General features: G+C 46.4%; 1 protein-coding gene across 1 annotated transcript in view; it reads right to left on the bottom strand.

Annotated features, from left to right (window-relative positions):
- Window positions 1-1254: 1254 nt before the first annotated feature.
- The window catches only part of Sobp (sine oculis binding protein homolog), a gene marked incomplete at its 5' end in the record, with an annotated part of 153542 nt that continues 135701 nt past the window's right edge, over window positions 1255-19095 (bottom strand). Inside the window, 2 exon segments of the mRNA XM_013510791.1 lie at window positions 1255-1342; window positions 18681-19095. Coding sequence (XP_013366245.1) covers window positions 18684-19095 — 412 coding nt within the window.

Genomic DNA, 19095 nt, shown 5'->3' with positions numbered 1-19095 from the left:
TTTTTTTTTTTTTTTTTTTTTAGTTTTCTTCTTTTTTTGATTTTTTTTCTGAATTTTTTCCTTTTTTTGTCTGTACTCATCAGAATGGGGTACTCCACGACGGTCTCACCAACTCAGCGCCAGTACACAGGCTCTAGAGGACTCTGGACTCGCAGCTACAACTGTACAAGTGCACACAAGTAAATCTACCCTGTTATCCTCCACCCACTGATTGAGGATCAAATTGCACATTTCTCTTAACCATGACAGGAGAAAGCAAACAGTGAAACAGAATCATGGGCGATCTTTCTCACTTTCCCTCTTGTTTTCATTGGTTCGTCCATACCATTCTAATTATCATGAAAGGGCTCTGCGTATGGAGAGATTGTCTCACTGACTTCCTGGATCACCGAAAACCATCAGGATTGAAATTTCATCCGAGTCTTTCGTGACGCCCAGCAAATATTCCCCCTCGGATTATTTTACACCTTGAGGGCATTTTGGTCTTCAGTTCAACACTCTTGCTCTGTTCCCAAATGGGGCGCTATTTAGGGGAATTTTAAGAGAAAGCTGAGAAGAATAAACATTTACCGAGTTCTCTTGGCATTCAGTTTCTGAAAAACCACAGTATAAACTATCCATGCTGCTTCTTACATCTGTCAAATTGAAAATTAAAAGCCATAAAAGTGTAACACTGAAAATATGGCATCAAAAAGGATAAAGGTGGCCTTTGTAAAAATAACAAGAAAAGTATATTAGCCAATAAAATATTCTAACTCTTCATTTAAAAGTGCATCCTGGGCCGGGCAGAGATGAATCCGAAGCGTCGAGACTCCAGTGCCATCCCTCCCCGCCATCAAAATGGGAACAGTACAGGTCCAAAACCATACAATGCAAATCACAACTCTTAGTGTAGCAGCAAAACCACAGCAGTTTTTAAAAAGATTAAAAAAAGGTTCTTGTTTTCCAATCGGTATCATCTTCTAGTCTCCACTGCCACGGAGCCCTGAAGACGGGCCGGGAGAATACCTACATTGGTCCTTGTGGGTTGTTGGTGTTTTGTTGTTGTTGTTGTTGTTTTAACCAGGGGCGAAATCCCTAAGTTCCTCTGGGGAGAAGCAGAGAGGTGGCAGCAAGAAGGCTGGGCCCGTTTGATGGGTCCAAGACGTGCTGGCTTCTCTGGGCTAGAGGCCACCGAGGGAGGGCTGCTTCCTCTGAGATGCTTAATGACAGGAAGCGGCTTTATTTGCTTGAGTTTTAGCCAGAGGGGGGTGGTGAGCTGACCAGCTGGTGTCATTGGATGGCGTGACATAGTTTGCTCCGTGCCCTCTCTCCATGCAAGGTACCCTGGGAGTGAGCGTTCCTGGGAAGAGAGGAGAAGGGGCCATCAGAATGCACTGGACCAAATCCCTGCCCGCCCACCCCGCCCAGCCGGGGAGAACCGGGGACGAGTCACAAAGCAACAAGCTTCCAGGTTGCCACTTCAGACCTAAGAAGAGTCTCCAGAAAACTAAGGCAGCACAGCATGATTTCAGCCTGAGTTTCATTCACGGTCTCCTCAGGGTCGGCCCTGCCAGCTCTGTGTGAGGAAATGAAACTCGAGCTGCTTTTTGGAATACCATAATGAGCATGGCGCACCACGCCCTCACCCAAGACCACAGCATCCTCCGCAGTCCAGCAGCTCTCCCCCCCACATGACTTCACACTTCGCCCGCAGGTCTTCTGAGTCGCTCAAGGTCGCTTCAAAGCCAGGCAAGGTCACCGGGGGCTCTGGAGGTCCAGACTTCAGCCCTGTACTCTGCGGTCAGCTCTGAAGTTTGCTGAGGGAAGGCCCAGAGACTCACTCTGTGGTAAATGAAAATCACCATGGCCTTTTCTTCAGAAGTTCCCTACAGAAGCAGTGCGGGGAAGTGCTCGCCCCTCTGTTTGTGGGTCTTGTGTGTCAAGGGACCTGCTCACATCTCCTCACATGCAAACAGACGCCCAGGCTGGAAGACCCCACGCCTCCCCAGGTCCCAGGCTTCGGGGCCGAGGGGCCGACAGGACTTTTCACCGGGCAAGTCTGTTTCCGGGGAACTCCCGTCCCCACGTTCACCACAGACACAAGGCTCTGCCTCTTTGTCCCTACTAGTTTATTGCACTTGCGTCCCTCAGTCTGGCGTTCAGCCTGCTGAGGACCCTCAGCTCTCAGAAAGCAGTTAATTAGAAGTCTGCCCAGCAAACTGTGAAGCCCCTGAACTGCAAGGCTGGGGCTGTCCGGTCTATGCCTCCACACTCAGCTCCCTGGTGTGCATCTGGACCACAGTAGGCACTTGACACGCTTTTGCCAAATGACTGAGAACCAAGCAGGTCTCCTCCACTATGGCCCCAAAGAGTCCCCCACCCTTTTTCCTGCCAGTAAGTGGGGACATCAGAAATGTGAATGGCCTAACGTAAGGTGGGGACAGGACTTGTAACCATCTTTACAACCACTGAGATTATTGTCAGAACAATGAACAAATAATTTGAGAGAAGTGATAGAATTTAAGACTTGGGGGCTGGGGATTTAGCTCAGCGGCAAAGCACCTGCCTGGCAAGCGCAAGGTCGTGAGTTCGGTTCCCGGTGCCGGAGAAAAACCAAAAAAAAAAAAAAAAAAGAATTTAGGACTTGAAGGGACCCCAGAGATGATATACTACAACTTCCTCAAGGAAAATGGAAGCTGCAGAGAGACTGGAACCTTGCTCAGAGTGTTTGTAACATGAATTTAGCATGACAGCAAGAAGGTCAAATGCCCACTGGGAGGGCTAAGTAGAAGCTTGTGCTTTGAACCCTGTTATCCGAATCCTGGTGTTAATGGCAACGGCAATAATCATCAGCCAAAAACAGGGTTTGAAAATCTCAATGTGTGCGACAGGAAATGCCTGAGTTCCCCAAATCACATTAAATCACCAGATCTGTGTGCATTTAATATGTATATTAAATAACCAAAGTGAAAATGCAAAACACCACAAATATGCAATAGGGGTGGAATTACAAGGCCATGGAAACCTTTTTATTTGGCATAGGCAGATTTGGAAATGGGAATATTTATCTCTGACTAAAAAGCTCAATTGTCCCTCCCCTCCCCTCCCTCCCCTCTCCTCTCCCCTGCTACCAAGAAGCCCCATCAAGTGGGAAACCATAAAAGATTGGGAAAGAGCGGCAGAAATGACAAGTAGGTCCAAAGTCACAGGAGTAGCTTCCTCTGGGGACAGTTCTTTCGCTTGTGTCGAGCACAGCCTGGAAGTTGCTGTGGAGGAGGGAACTCATCCCCACCTCTGGGCCTGGGACCAAGAGTGACTGAATCCTGGAGTCCAAAGGGGCCTCCAAATTTTTTTTAAAGGGAAAAAAGAAAAAGAAACCCAGGTGTTTAACATTTTCTTCCAGTGACTGGGAAACACCATTTTTAATTGCTTCCTTAAGAATGCTGCAACTGCCTGTTCAATGATGCAGCTTTTTCTTCAGTGTAATCACTACCCCAAAAAAAAAAGGCATATCTCTCAAATAAGTTTCTTTGTATTCAAATCACCTTTGGATGAAGACCAAGCATGCCCAGCCTCAGCCTACTTGGAGAAAATTTTCAGGCTTTCATAAGACTGGGAAAACGGGATTATAATGAGAGCCATTCTGGAACCTTAACTACAGCGTTTGCCATCCCAAACACTATAATAATCATTATTATTCTCTGGTATCTATTATTGTCTGGTAAATAATATGTGTTTTCCCCCAAAGTTCTAAAGGGTGCAGCTGCACGGCGCTCTATTTTTTGCAGCCCTGTTCCTGCTGCTTTGAAAGCTGCCTCACACCGTGCTGATTTTAAGAGAATGGCAGAGACCATTTGTACCCTTCCTTCCCTAATCGCACACTTTCCACGCCTGGGACACCCCCGAAGGCCAGAGGGTGGCAGTACAAGTCCTCAATGCCAGCAGCATTTGAGGAGGGGGTGATACCGAACACAGCCCCTGGGTTTCTTTGGCTCTGGCTGGGGCAGGGCAGCCCCCTTGTTGGTGCCACAGAAATAAATCTGGAACTAATGACAATGAAGAACCAAGTGTGGGCTCCACTTTTCTGATATTCATTGGTACTCAATGTACGGGACTCAAGAGAGCAGAAGGAAGCAAGGTTAGACTTTTAGAAAGTAGTCTTTCCCAGGGAGTTCCAGGGCCTTGGTCTTCGCCGTGCAGAGGGATCCTATGAAGAACCTGTCCTCTCCATCTAAATAGTTTCTCCACATTTGCCAAGGTGAAATTACTGCAATAAGTGAGGCAGAGACCTGTGCAACAGTCCAGTAGACCCCGACTATAGCCGTGTGCCCTTGGATCTGTTCCTTATCGACCCTTCCCTGGGCCTTGATGCTTCCTCTAGGAAATGGAGGTCTGGGTGAGACTTTCTAGTACATCTTCCATCTCTCACATGCTGTGATGGTAGGCTCTTTCAACAAAAGCCCACATCAAATATGTGGTATTTAAAACTTGATCAGGAGGCTATTCATGCATTACTGATATATAAAGCAGCTTACTAATTTCTGGACCTTCAAGTTCAAAATTTCAGAGTCTCCTTTATGCTCTCAATTTCACAAATGTGTGCACTCTCATGGTACATGTACACACACACACACACACACCCCACTCGAAGTTTTCTAGTGCCCCTAATACAACAGATTCTAGGAAGGTAGCCATAGTTGAACCTCACACATGAGATTTGCTCTAAATGGGGGTTTGTGGGATGGCAAGATGACCCCCTCTGTCACGAGAGCACCCCACGCACACAACTACACAAGCCTAGTACACCATCCGTGGCCGCTATCAAGCTTAGATGGCCAGCGAGCTTCAGAATCCTAGGCCTGCCTTTCCCGTCTAGCCAGAGGATTAAAACATCTCCTCACCAAGAGTGCTGAGAGAGTCTCTGTCCACCCGGTGAGCCACTTTCCCACTTTATTAGGGAAGCAGTGCCAAGAACATGACTTAGTTACTCATCTCTTATCACACCAGAAATTTCCAGAGAACCACACAGAAGGAAAATGCACCCAAATACTAATAATTTTTCTAAGCCGACACTGTCAAAATATGGCCGCTTTCACCTTTACCTCTTACCATAAGGTATGCTGTTGTATTTCATAGGATTTCCAGACAACCACTCCCCAAAATAAATGTGTGTGCAGAGAAAAATGTCTGGCTTGTTCCACAACCCCACGTTTCCAAGAGAGCCTCTCTGTGGGATGAGATCCCACCACTCCCCACAAGCCTGCTTCTATTACTCTAACTTGTTTCTAAACTTCTCCCCTTCTTTCCTTCCTCAAATACCCTTGTGATTTGCATCAAAATTTAGTAGGTCTGTCCTATCTCACTCATTTAGAATGCAAGTTCCTCTTGTCATATTTAGTCCCAGGAGCCTAAAACCCTGTAGCATCAACTCTATGATGTACAAGAAATGCTGGCTGCCAAACCGGCTCGCCTTTGTCCAATTACCCAGGCCCTAGCAGCGATGCACTCACTCGGGCACGGCTGCCCATCACTTATCACAGTTAAATACAGCCATTACGCGCTGGCGGTGGCAACGCTGTTTATCTGGGACAATAACGAGTCCCTGAGGACTGCACTGTTCTCAGGTAGCTGCAGCTATTCTGGGACACTCACAAGAGTACAGCCCTGTGGTCAATGAACAGAGCCGCCTGCACCAGCTGATAAACTCTGAGTGTGATGCCAGATAGTGGTCCCCGCACCGAGCCCATTCCAGGAGGGCTACGACTTGGCAAGGTTTTGCCAAAAGGTGGCTCCTTCCCTTTCCTGTCAACCATGAAGAACTGTGAAACAGTTTTTTGCCAGAGTGGAAACTTTTTATTTTTGAAGGGCATAACATCTCTTTTCTTACAGCTCCTTGATGGATTAAAATAATGGAAACAGTCCTTCTTTCTAGTGTGACTGTGACAGGAAGTGACCCCAGTAAGAAGAGCACGTGGAGGGCAAGGCTTAGCTTCAACTGAGCTCGGCACTGGGCTCTGGTCTGAATCGCAGCTTCATTATCACAGAGCTGCTCACTCTGTGGCTCTGATAAGCTAAGGCTTGTGTATATTTCTAAAAATGTCAAACAAACATAAGATCTTGTGTTTTGCTTTTTTATAATTTGCTCGTTTAGTCATTTCTCTTATTTTGCTCTTCAGTAATAATAATATAAAAATCACAGCCAGGGCTGGGGATGTAGCTTAAGGGTAGAGCACTTGGTTAGCATATACGAGGCCCTGGTCCTCATCCCTGCACCACGAAATAAATAGGTAAACAAAACAAAATAAAATAAAATAAAAATCACAACCACACAAGACCCCCTGTTGGGATAACTGCATATTTAATTCTTTGCTTTACAAATGAAAATTTTGTTTTTCTGCTTAGCTGATTCTGTAAGTTAAATGGGGAGAGAGACCTGCTTTTCCCTCCTAATGTCATTGCCATTTCTTGCTCACCTTTAAAAGTTTCTGAAGGATAAAGAACCCTGGACCCCGGAAAGCCCTCTTGGGCAGCTACCTAATCTTAATCTTCACCCCGGCTTCGCATCCTCTTTACCTCAACTCCTTCCTGGAACCTGGAAGCTTAAGCAAACAAAACGACTCTGTGTCTTGCCCTTTCCTGGAAGCATTAAAAGACCCTTTTAACAATGTACACTTTTTTGAATAAAAAAAAATAAACAAACACATGGAGCAAGTGGTTATTCTAAGAAAGAAAAATAAAATAAAGAAAAATTCCATGATATAGCTAACGCTCCATGGAAAATTCTGAAGGGCAGGCCTGGGGCCCTATGCAGGGGACTTGCAGAACTGTTTCTTAGCGGGGTTTATGAAAGTTACAGGTCTTCAAAGAAATGTGTCCAATTTTATTGAATGCCTCTTTATGTCAAATACTGTATGAGGCATTTTTATGTACTGATTGCACTTGAAAAAAAAGTACATCTGTGTAGCTGTTTTACAGCAACAATGATACCAAAGTATTTATTATTGTCTCCATTTGCCGGGAAGGTTAAGGAACTCACTTGCTGGACAGCTAGAAAGGGGTGGGCTAAAAAGGGGAGGAGCTGAACAGAAGTTCAGCTTGTAAAACCCCAAGTCCAGGCTCCCCCACCCTCAGTCACATTCATCTCCCCTCTCACCCTGAAGCAAGCGTGGACAGTCTAGCTCCCTCGCTTTGCAAATGAAAATTTTGACAAGTCCTTTGATAAGGAAAATGATACATTTTAATTCAAGTCCCATCCAAGGTACAAACTAGCTGATGCACAGTGATCATGCGCCCCAGGAGGTCTACACCCTGCAGCTCTGCTGCCTACTGTCCCTCTGTGACCAGAGCAGCAGGTATGGCTGTGTCCCTGTTAGAGTGGAACACGCTAAATCCTAGGTGCATTAAATGAGTCATCCAATGTCAGTAAGAAGGCCAGGGGTCATATTCCTTTTTTTATTTCTGCCCCACTGTCTCTGAAGACTGTTGCGTTCCAAAATTCTACCTTAAACAAAAAACTCAGATGTTTTTTGTGTTAAGATTAAGCTTGTTATTTCTCTTTGAACACAGGTATTCAAAGAAGGAATACTGTGACAAAAGCAGCTTCAAGTGGCAAGCAGCAATCTATGGCTAGATGGTCAGCAGCAGATTTTAGTGCGGTCTCTCCCACACTCTATTCTTTACAGTGAGCCATTAGGAGAGCCCAGGGAGAAGGGGGATGGTTCCTGTAAGTGGAAACTCCACTACAAAAACTAAGAGCTAGAACACTGACTCCTCCCCTAACCGGTAGAGGAGATGGGACATGCAGTTAATAACTGCCCTTGCAGCCTTGCAGCCCCGGATGTGCAGGTGTGTCACGTCCTCTCCGAAAACAGCAGCGCCACGAGACAGCCATGCACTGTGGCAAAATGTGGCTCTGGTCCTTGGCACAGGACATGTAATTCAAGAAGCTTCAGTCAGATCCTGTGTCCCAGCGAGGAAAGGCAGATGAGGACTCAGGTTCTAATCCTGGCGGCACCCCTCCACAACCTTGAGCATTTGCTGTTTTTGTCTCAGCATCTACTTGAAAGAAAATGGAAGGAGAGTGCCTACGAGGCTTTCTTTAGGGGTTTCCCTAACCTCAGGGCTGGACGTGGAAGAGTTCACTGTTTTCCATTGCATAGCCACAGGAAGAAGCTTTGGCTGCCAGGCCACCATGACAATTCTTACAAACACCCACTGTAAGCAGGTAGGTCCCTGGCATTTTAATGCTGGAGCTGAGAACTGTGAACTAGGGTGTGGTTATTATCTTCATATTTTATGTGCGTGGCACAGCAATTTCACATGGAGACTCTAGAGCCAGGCTGCGAGTCAAATCTCAGCACTGCCACTTACTGGCCACATGACTCTGAGTAAAATCCTTCAGCTCTATGTGGCTCAGTCTCTTCATCTGTAAAATGGGTTTTTAAATGGTATCCTACAGCATTGTCGTTGGTATGTAGCATTCTGAATATTGCCTACATGCAACTCAATCAGTACTAGCCATCATAATTATTTAATGAGAAAATGTGGACCAGAGAAGCTATAAAATGTAGCCAAATCCTCACAGCTAATAAGCAACAGAGCCAGTCTTCCAATCCAGGCAAGTCTCACTCCAGGCCTGTGCCCTTCCCCCTGACAGTGCAGGCTTTCCCGTGGGACAGTGACTGCCATTCCTGTGGCGCACTGTGTGTTCCCTTATGTGTCCCCTCCCTCTTGTTATAATTCATGACAGAGAGGGAGGCTCAGAGAGCTTCAGCCACTGCCGCCCTCACCTGGGAAATGGCTCCACTGGGATTCACATCCCAGCCGGTCCAACTCCGGGGCAGATCTTTTCTACTAAGCCACACTGCCACCTCCCTTCCTAACAGGTGCCCACTGCCACCACAGGTGGAAGCTTCAGAAGATCTACTGCCTGGAAAGCGAGAAATGGTAAGAGGTCCTCTCCAAGACATTCCTGAGCTCCCTTCAAAGTAGCTGCAGGCCCTGGCAGGATCTGCTTCTGCTTCTAGGAAAACCTCTGAAGACTTCTGGGGGTAACAAGCCACCGACTTCCTGCTACTCCTCAGTCCAATGATGCAGAGCTTGGCGTCAGGGTGGTAACACTGCAGTGCCTCTGCTGTTCCTGTCAGGGAAGTCTGCTACGAGAGAGACACTGCCAGCCTCTGCACCCCGCATTGCCAGCTCCCTAAAACACGTCAAGACCACCAGGCAAAAGACAACATCTTGAACCACATCACCTCCTGCTGGCCTCAGCTCAAAGCGGTTGCCCCAGTTTCCATGGCAACCTGGGGCCCCCAGCATCCCTTTCAGTGCACTTGGAATGTGAACTTTCATCTCACTAAGAGCCCTAAAGTCTCCTTAGGCCCACTCTGGGACAGAGAAAGAAGTTCTTCTTCCCACTGTCCTGCTACAGTGGCTTTAATACTTAAGACAGATGTGGCAGCTGATGGCCTTCACCCTCCAGCGATATGCTGTAATGTTTACAATCCACCGCTGGTAATTAGCCTGTCACCAGAACGCGACGATCAGCTTTAGCGATGCCAGTCTTTCCTCGCTTGCTTCCATTCAGTCTATGAACAGCTGCTGAAGTAATTTTCCTCAAACCCAGATTTCATCCTGTCACTCTCTGCTCCAAGTCTCAGGGATGCTGCCTGACACATTGAGGAGCAGCTCCTCCTCCTCCTGTCCCCTCCTCACGCTCTTCCTGCTTCTGCTCTTCCCCTTGTGGCCAAGCCCTTTTGCTCCGGTCAAGTGCAACCAGAAGGTCACTGTAACTCAGTGAACTCTTTGCCTCATCTGTTTCTAGACACTCGACTGCTGCCCTCGTTCCTCCGCTCCTGACCCCCAGCCCATGTCCCTCCCCAGGCTCAGACCCTAGCCCTGACTTCATCTGCTCAAAGAAACACCATCCGTGTAACTGATTAGCTGCTCCTCTGCAGACACTTTTCCAAATCATGTGCTCAACAGACACTTACGTGCCCACATGCTGGCCCCTCTGCCAGGCACCCGGTCACAGCAGTGGGGGAACCTGTCCCTTCCCTCCTTCTATGAAGCCTACTGTCTGAAATAGCACATCAGTGTGCAGTTTCTGCACGTGGCTTCTAAAAGTGACCCTGGTGATCTCTTGTCTCTTAGTTGCCCCCAGAAGTCAGGGGCTCTTTTTTCTTTCCTTTTAGTCTCTAGTTCTCTCTTCTCTACCCCCAGTCCTTCCTCCCTCACCCCATGTTTTCACAGCATGATGATCTGAGCAAAATCCAGTGTTAGATATTATTAATGGAGAACAGATATGCTTTACCCTCCAGAGAAATAAATGAAGACTATTCCTGATCCATGACTGAGCAAAGGGACTGCCTTCCTCTGTTTGGCTATGACTAGGAGTTTATTAAGCTTTATGGATTGTAATATGAATGAGTACAAGTTAAGGATTTATAAAATCCAAATATAGGATTTTTTGAAAGTTATTATTCCTGTGTATAAACCACAAACTCTTATGTGCACACGCAGCTGAGACAAAGAACAAGTGATCAATCAGCTCATCAGACAGTAAGAAATGCTGTCAAAGTCAGGGCTAGTATCGTGAACTTGGGGTCCTCACTTTATGAGCAAGGTCATAATGTTTTTCCAAAAAAAATGTTCATAGTTTTTTAAATTAGCACTTGAGATTCACACTGCTCCAGCCATGGGGGAATATGAAAATAGCCACTGAGTCCCATGCCTATGATGTCATCGTATCACATGGGAGGGGAGGAGGGGCCTGGGTGTATTTCTGGTTTGGCAAATTGTAGAACTATTTTTTCAGACATTTGGGGTTTGGCTAAAACCAAATCTTATTTTGCCAAGCACTTTGGCCTTAATTTTTAAACCCATGTGTATTTTAAAAGAAATTCAATCTATATGTTTCTGACTCATTTACACTTAACTCATGAAAACATGGCTTGGTAAGAGCTATTAGATGTCAGAGCAAGTTTATGGGCCTTCTTAAGCCTTCTTTTCCCCCATTTTTACCAGAAAGCTATATTTTGCTAGTCATAAAAGTGTGTGAGCCCCAGAGGCCTGCGATCAGTTTGAGATTTATAACTTCTGAAGCTTAAATGGATTCTGAGTTTGGAAAAAGTTCCTCCCTCTTCTTTCTATTAAGTGACCAACCAGGCTACCTAGGATAAAGACCAGCTCCTATGTCTTACCTTCCAAGATGGCTGAAGGTGAATAACATTCACGTGGACAAAGACTGAGGTCCCACACTCTAATGCAAGTTCACTAATTACTCTTAGGATAAGAGAAAGAAGTGAAACCCAACATGGTTCAAGTTACTTTGCCTTTTGAGAACCGGAGACTTTTTTTTCTTAACCACAGACAACTGAAAGTTTAGGTTTTGGGTTTTTATACATCTTTAAAATAAGCTGAATGTACCAAAAATGACATTTGAATTAAAACCAGAAAAGCAAGAAGAACGTGTCTGCGTGCTACAGTGACTGCACCCTGCATCCTCGGTAATGGTGCTCAGATACCACTCAATTACAGTATTCTAGCGGGAGAGGGCTTTTGGATAAAGTACTTAAAAATGGCTTATAAATATTTAAAGTATAAGCATCTAACAAATCATAATGACAAAGTTTTACATTTAACCACATGTGCTCCAAATATCTTGAAATTACTCTAAATATGGGTTTAAAATATCAAAAGCACTTGTTGATGGGACGCAGAACTTCACAGAGAAACTTAAACCTGATCATTCTTGTTCCCACAACACCCAATCTGTACAATTTTTAAAATGTGTGTATAGATTTCTTTAGAAAGAGATCACGTTACAGGTGGAATTTCCAAAACAAGACTGGAAGGGTGGTATATAGGGTTTCCCGTTCTCTCACCAAATGCAGTTTAGCCACTTTGCTTCTAAATAATTTGTTACTGCAGGCTCCTCCCAATCTGAGACAGTAACATTTTAGAAACACTTGGAGCACCAAGCCAGCTGCAAGGAGTGTACCACTACAAATGGAGACACATGCTGTATGGAAATGTCATTCATTTTCCATACCAAGAACATGCTTAGGGAAATACACCATGCAAAGAAAGGGCAGATAAGAGTTTTTAAACTGCATTTTGGTAACATGAGGTCAAGGTTTCCCATCAAATGGATCAGTAAAGAATGTTCATCCTTCTAGTCTTCAAATACATCAGTCACATTCTCACTTCTCTTCTTACCCAAAACAAAATACAACTTGCAATCAAAGAAGTAATAACACAAAATAGCATAGATTTGCAAGGGGAAAAGATGGTACAGCCAGTGCTGTCACAGCCAAGTAGCTGGATGGGACCACGATGCTTTGACACATCACAACCCTAGTCCCTCACCCGTGGGGAGGCACCCACCTCCCTAGTCAGGGTTTTGCACTGGGCCACATGGCACATTTGCATGGGCATTTCTTTTCTTTAGCTTATGACCATAATTCAGCCCTACGATGTCAAAGTTAGGCAATCTCTGGGAAATCTTGTTTCCAACTTCAGAATAAGTAGGAGTAGATTCAGGAACTATTTTAAAGCACTAGAGGACTAATCCTATGTTTGTTGTTATTGTCATTTGCTTCAACCATTTGCACTGGAATCTTTTAAATGAACCTCACAATCATATGTGTGGGCACCTCTCCTCCCTGTCCTTGATGGCCACACGCTCTCAATCCTGACCCACCCCACTTCCTTCTCAAGCCTGACGCTTTGGGGATCCACAAATCTGCAGAAGAGCTCGAGTTGGCATTTACACTTGGCTTCTACCCCTTCTCCCTGAGACTGGGACCTCATTATGCACTGCTAGCACTCAACTATTTTATCTCTTAAAGCTAGTCTCCTTGTTTCTCTAAATGAATTCTTCGAGGCACTTTTTAAAAAGTTTACACACGCAGAATGCATTAACATCCATCCACATATAAAGTGTTACGCACTTAAAATGGCAATGGAGGGATATAAAAGAGCAGGACATGGTGAGGGAAAATAGACTGTCGTCTGTCCTTCTGGCACCATCTCAATAGGAGAGTCTGGAGAGGGCGGACTGTCCGGGTGGAGACGAGTGCTCCACCACATGAGGCGGGCGTGCTGCCCTGTCCTGTGCCTTGGCACTCGGGTATCTCTGCCTCCTGCAATGCTTGTTGGTATAAAAGCAAAGGTAAATGATTCATGCATGACACACAGGCAGCCATCCCATGAGACAGGGAAAGGATTCACTGGAGACTTTTCCAAGTGCCCTTCTGGTTGATGGCTTGTTAGCAGCTGGTCAAATGCTCACTCCTTTGCAAGTCCACTCTCAGGGGGGCCACGGAGTGCATATCTGGGTGGACTCCCAGATATCACCCCTTTGGTGCCCCGCTACTACTGACCTGTCCACTTCCATGACTCTGGCCACCCTGCTCTCGGGGCCCTAGGACACAGATTTTCCAGAGTGACGGCAACTCCCCATGCAGTGTAAGCTTTCAAAGTCCAAGCACTGGGGAAACATCTTGGAGTTTCTCTTCTTGCTTCCTTTTTCTTCTTCTTCCACCACAGGCACTCCCAGGATATGGTGCCTTGGACCTTGTGCGTACTGTCACCAAGGCAATCTCTGCACAGCAAGTGTAATACTGCATAGCTGCAACTGTGGTTTGCAACAACAGGTCCACAGCAACAACTGCCAAAAATAAGTGCTAACTTTTAAGGAAAACTTACAAAGAATTTTCCCACTCAGATACTGCCCAATAATAATGTAAGATAATCCTTCAGAGAGGCAGCGCACACTTCCTCTGAAGGCAAACTCTATGGAATTGTCCTCCAAAACAATGCCTCTCTGCAGAGGCAGGTCTGGTTTTCCATGACATTTCAGAGGAAGCTGCTGTAGACCATCCATCGGCTAGTCCAGGAGGTCAGGAGACTAGTTTTGGGGAAACTGCCGCATGGATCAGAAGCTCTGGAGACCACAGCCAGGACAACGTTGCACCTGTACCACCCTGGCTGAGTCTCTCTTGAAAGTCTATGCACAAAGCGCTTCTCCTGCTTTACCCTACTTCCAGCTCTGCTGAAGACAGAAGGTTATAGCTATAGAAAGAAATAAATACCTGGTCACATATGTCATTTCATATTCCAGCGTAATCTGGTTACAAAATACCTAAAAGTCAGATGTTTGCACATTGAAACGCTCCCTTCAAGCACTTTGTCATAAGGGTTAACAAGGACCCAGCAGCTCATTGAATGGGGCATGGCTAAGGCCCAGCCTGACACTTTTTCTGAACGCTGTCTCCTGCAAGTCTGCAGTGAGCACAGCAAGTGCTCTCCTGGGTCCGAACCAGTCACAGGGGTGCATGACACTGGCACTGGGGCTTTACATGCTGCTCTGAAGTCCCTCCTTCTAGAAATAAGCTGCCAACTGCATCCATACAGATACCCTAAGCTTTATCTCAGGTACTGCCACAAGTGAACATTTAAAAATCATCAATATCAGAATAGTAAATAGCTCAAGCCTCGCATAAGATCTGAGCACATCCAATTTGCATCAATTTCCTCTTATCACTTCGCTCTGCTTGCTTAAAAAGTAGGCACCCGCAGTATTATTTTGAGTGCATGGACTTTCTTTCCAGCCTCCTCCATGACAACCTACTCTCTTAACTTCGCAGTCCGAGAAACTAAACCGGCACAAGGTTACTGGTCATCTTTTGGCTTCCCTAATGAGGTGTACCCCTTGCCTGGAAACAGTTTCTTCTAGCACAGTGGCTCCAGAACCAGGCTAAACTCCAAGAAGCCAAAATTACAGGTGCCTCCTGCAGCTTACACCGAGAAAATAAAATGTCAAATTGCCACTGGTCAGCCTGGAGTAGCGTCATGGGCTTACGCCCAAGGAGTCTCATGTTTTAGTATATCTATATATGTTTTCTTATATGTTTCTAGGGCCTTAGAAACATGTACAAAATTTCCCACAAATGTGGGAAGCTATACAGACCTGTTATTCCTAGATAATGAATAAGTAGGAGCGAAAGGGTTACTTCTGGAACACATTTTGTCCACTGATTATTTTATTTGAAGAGAAGATGTCATTTCCCTGGAAAATTGAGGAGGGGGAGTATTTTCTTTTGAATATCTTCAAACATTTGCAAATGGTTATTCTGAACTCCCTGATGTACCATAAACAACTGTAAACTGTAGAAATTCTGAAAATGTACAAATACAAACAGCTATCCCCCAAGCTCTCAGGCACAAAACAGAGAGTATTACATTTATAAATGGAATTCTTTGTGGATAGAATAGTTTGGGAAATGTTTATACATTGTTTTTCTTATTATTTGGTGGGGGAGTTCTAGCTGCAGAAGCTGCAAAACTGCTATTTGGAGTCTGAAAAGTTAAAGGGAGCTTACAGTCTTTAAAAATCTTCAGTTAAAATTCAGTTCTACATCCGAGGAAAAAACCTGCCCATTGAAATCCTTTGTAGTTGTATCAATAAGCAAGAATGCATGAAAGTCAGGTAAGCAGGAACAGAATAATTTCAAATGGGAAGGGAGGGCTATCACTTGCAAAGAACTAACAAATATGACTTCTCTGGAGACAACTGCAGCTGGGCTGCTGATGTTGAGATAACAGTCTGCTTTGGATCTCTTTTAAATGTTTTTTGAAAATCTTAATACAGTACGAGAAAGGCAGGCAAGAAGGATGAAAGATACAGGCCAAAGTTGCTGACAAACTCTCTTGTGATAAATCACGTCATGAGTTGCCAATGAGCACATGGGGAGATTTCTCACCACCTTGTCCCCTGCATCTAAGCCTGCATTTTGCTTTTGGCTTTTAATGCTTTCATTTGGTTTCAACATGTTACCAAACAGTGTCCACCATCAGGGCACAAAAGCTACAGAGCTCTTTATTTAATGGATGCATTTCCCATTTCCCCAACGGTAGGAATGGGCCAGATTTCTGAAGGTATGGAAGAAAAACAGCGCCGTGTAAGTATGGAAGATCAGGCAGGGCTGGAGACAAGAGTGAATTACGGCAGTTTAAGCTGTGCTATGAGGTGACAGGGAAGCACAGGGGCCCAGAGAAGGTGTGATTTAGTGGAGGGAAGGAGGTTCTTCCCCACTCTTAAATCACTCACCTTGTCACCTCTCCATAGTCAGCAAAGCCTGAATATTTCTGAGTAGGGAAAACTGTAATTTTGGGGAGACTGATCATAAAAAGAACTCTCTGGTCTCAAGAGGTATCGAACAATTTTGTCACTGGCTGACTGAAGCCAGCTTAGTATTTTTAGTAATGATTCTGGTCTATACACGAGACCCTCACCTGATTCCTTATTCAGGAGCAGAGATCTTCCAAATAACCAACATATATTTTAAGCTTTCATGGTCTTTTGGTCCCATGGTCCTTATAGGCTAGTGTTTCTATTCTAGCCACTTCTCACCTTGGTAACAATGGTGGTAAAGTACTGCATCCTCCCATTCTTCCTGCAGTATCGTTTGAATGGGTGATCCTCAGATGCATGTACAATGACAATTCCCAACACTTTCTGAAGGCAGGCGCTGTTTTGTCACATACCTGCCCCTTACTCAAAGCTTCATCAACCAGATTAAATTACTCTTGTGAACAAACCAGGGACAGTTTCAGCTGAGGTGACCGAGAGTAGGCTGAAGCCATTCATCTTTAGACAGCAGAACTTGCAGATGTACGGTCAGGAAGGAAGGGTAAACTCATTTTTAGTATTCAGCTTCTACTGGTAAAGCCATCAATGGAAAAGGAAACTGTAAAGCACACTAGCTGAGGAACTCTTCCTGCACCACCCGGCAAGGCCCTTGCTCTAGCTCTGTGCTCCCCAAGCAGACCTCTGGTTCGGTCAGGTGCCGGTGTACATGCAGCAGCTTAGAGATGCACGTCACCTGAGTGTCACACTCCATGCTTGTATGTCCCACTGTGGAGTGACGGATTAGTAGTCTAGGGTGGCTGCAGCTAGACAAACAATAATGAAATATTGTCTTAAAAATTTAGGAAGTTGCTAAGTAGAGGCTTGGTTTGGTTGTTTTTTTTAGGAACTTTCCCTTAAGACAACTGAAACAGATTACAGGATTTGAGTAAATAGAATGATGAAGGAATGAATGAGTGTATCCTCTACAGTGGATAAAGAAAATGTGGCTCTGGAGTCAGGTCTGTGTATGAATCAGCTCTGCTTACTAATTTGGTAACCTTGGGCAAGTTACATCATTTTTCTGTCTCAGTTTCCTCATCTACATGAGGAAATGATGTTTTGATGGAACCTTTTGACATTTGATGTTTTGACGTTTTGATAATTGTTTTTACAGATCCACCACTGAAAAACACAGAAGAGAGCTACAGGGTGCAAACTGAGCAATTACTCTTCCCGCCTTCCTCCCCAGGTCTCCTTCCTCCCTGGGTCAGAGCCCTACCAGACAGTGCGTAGAGGGCAGGCACAGGCTGGTACGGCATCGTACTTTGTATCCCCCCAGGATACTCTGTACCCCAGAAAGAGGGGCGCACAAGTTAAGGGCTTAACACATGACCGTTTCTCTGCTCTCCCTAAACAAGTTATAAATTCACTGAATTTTGACCCGTTTGCTGCCCACTTGGGGGAGAGGAGCATTGAGGCTCTGGGTCCGGTTCCCTCAATTAGCAGCTCTGATTTGGACACGATCTCAGAGCTGCATCTGCCTCCTTGGCAACATGCACCCGATGCCTATCCCACCAAGATTGCCAGGAGGAGCACACAGGCCGTATGCGGCTGCGGTGGCACCCACGCTGCCCCGCCCTCCCCGACCCCTCACTGCAACAGTTCCCGCTCACTCTCCGTGGCTCACTCAGCACCCAGCAGGACTTTCCCCTAAGGTCAGAGATGCACATTCACTTCAGCAAGGCCACGCTTTGCCTTAGGAAAGCTTCCCGCTGCCTGGGGAGGTGAGCACCCCTTCAGTTCAGCGACTGAACCCCCAAAGTGGGGAGAGCGAAGTGGCTTGCTGATGCCTGAGGCCCTCCCTGTGAAATACCGGCTGGTGCCAAACCAAAGGAAGACACCCATGCCCAGAAGTTAGGAGCCACTGCTCCATCAGCCCTCCAGGCAAATGCGGCTTTGTGGCCTGGTTTCAGCTGGCATAGGCACGCATGTAAGGTTAGTTTTTATTCTCATCCTACAGCTGCAATCCGTGGTTAGCAATAAAATCTGGTGAGTTGGGACCTTGTGCCAGCGACAGTTACTGATTCTAGGGCGTGGCCCTGCTCCTGGGTTCCTGGCCTTCACCACCACCCCGCAACGTCCAGCCGGGGCATTTAGTTTCTCCAAATAATCTCTCCTCCCTTCCACATCCGCCTCTCCTCCAGTAGGGTACATGTTAAACCTGAGCCTAATAACAGTGTAAAAGTGTAACTAAAGAGAGTGTTTCTATTTGAGCCCAAGACTGGTCTTTGCCCCTCGTCACCTTGGGCAGGGCACTTACACACTGTGGCTCTTTCCTCAGCTGTAAAATGGGAATGCTGCTACTAAACAACTGCTCAGTGTCACCGGTGTTGGATCAAAACGTCGACAGTACAAGCTCACACAAAGCGTACTGTAAGACACGGAAGGTAAAGAAAAAAAATCACGATTATTAACGAAACTCTGGCGTCTCGGCCTGGTTGCTTGCACGCAGCAAGGCGCAGGGCCCTGGCTGGTGGAGGAGCGCCGCGGTGGACATACAAACCTTTTACTTATTCTGATTTCTAATTCGGAGGCACCTCCGTTTGAGCGGCGGCTCCAGGTCGTCGGGCCCGGCGAGCATGGGCGAGGAGATGATGCACGGGGCCATGGCAGTCTTCTCCGCGGGTTTTGGCACAGGCTGGATCACGCAGCCGGTCTTGGGCAGCATCCGCAGAGCATAGGCGTGGTCCTCGTCCGCGGGGTTATTAAGGTTCGGGTCCGACTTGTCGCCCCCCGCCAGGGCCTCCTCCCCCACCAGCTTCTTGGCCGCCTCCCCGTCCAGGTGGCAGTTGGAAGCACAGTTGTTCTCCTTGACCGACTCCAGCTCGCTCACCGCCGGCTCCTCGGGCGACAGCAGCTTCTTGGGCGGTGGCGGCGGCGGCGGCGGCGGCTGCTCCGGGGGCGGCTCTGCGCCCTTG

This window comes from Chinchilla lanigera, unplaced genomic scaffold, assembly GCF_000276665.1.
Source record: "Chinchilla lanigera isolate Chin_1 unplaced genomic scaffold, ChiLan1.0 scaffold00010, whole genome shotgun sequence".
Lineage (NCBI taxonomy): Eukaryota > Metazoa > Chordata > Mammalia > Rodentia > Chinchillidae > Chinchilla > Chinchilla lanigera.
Note: the sequence above shows the minus strand (reverse complement) of the source record. Positions and strands in the feature narration are given on the sequence as shown.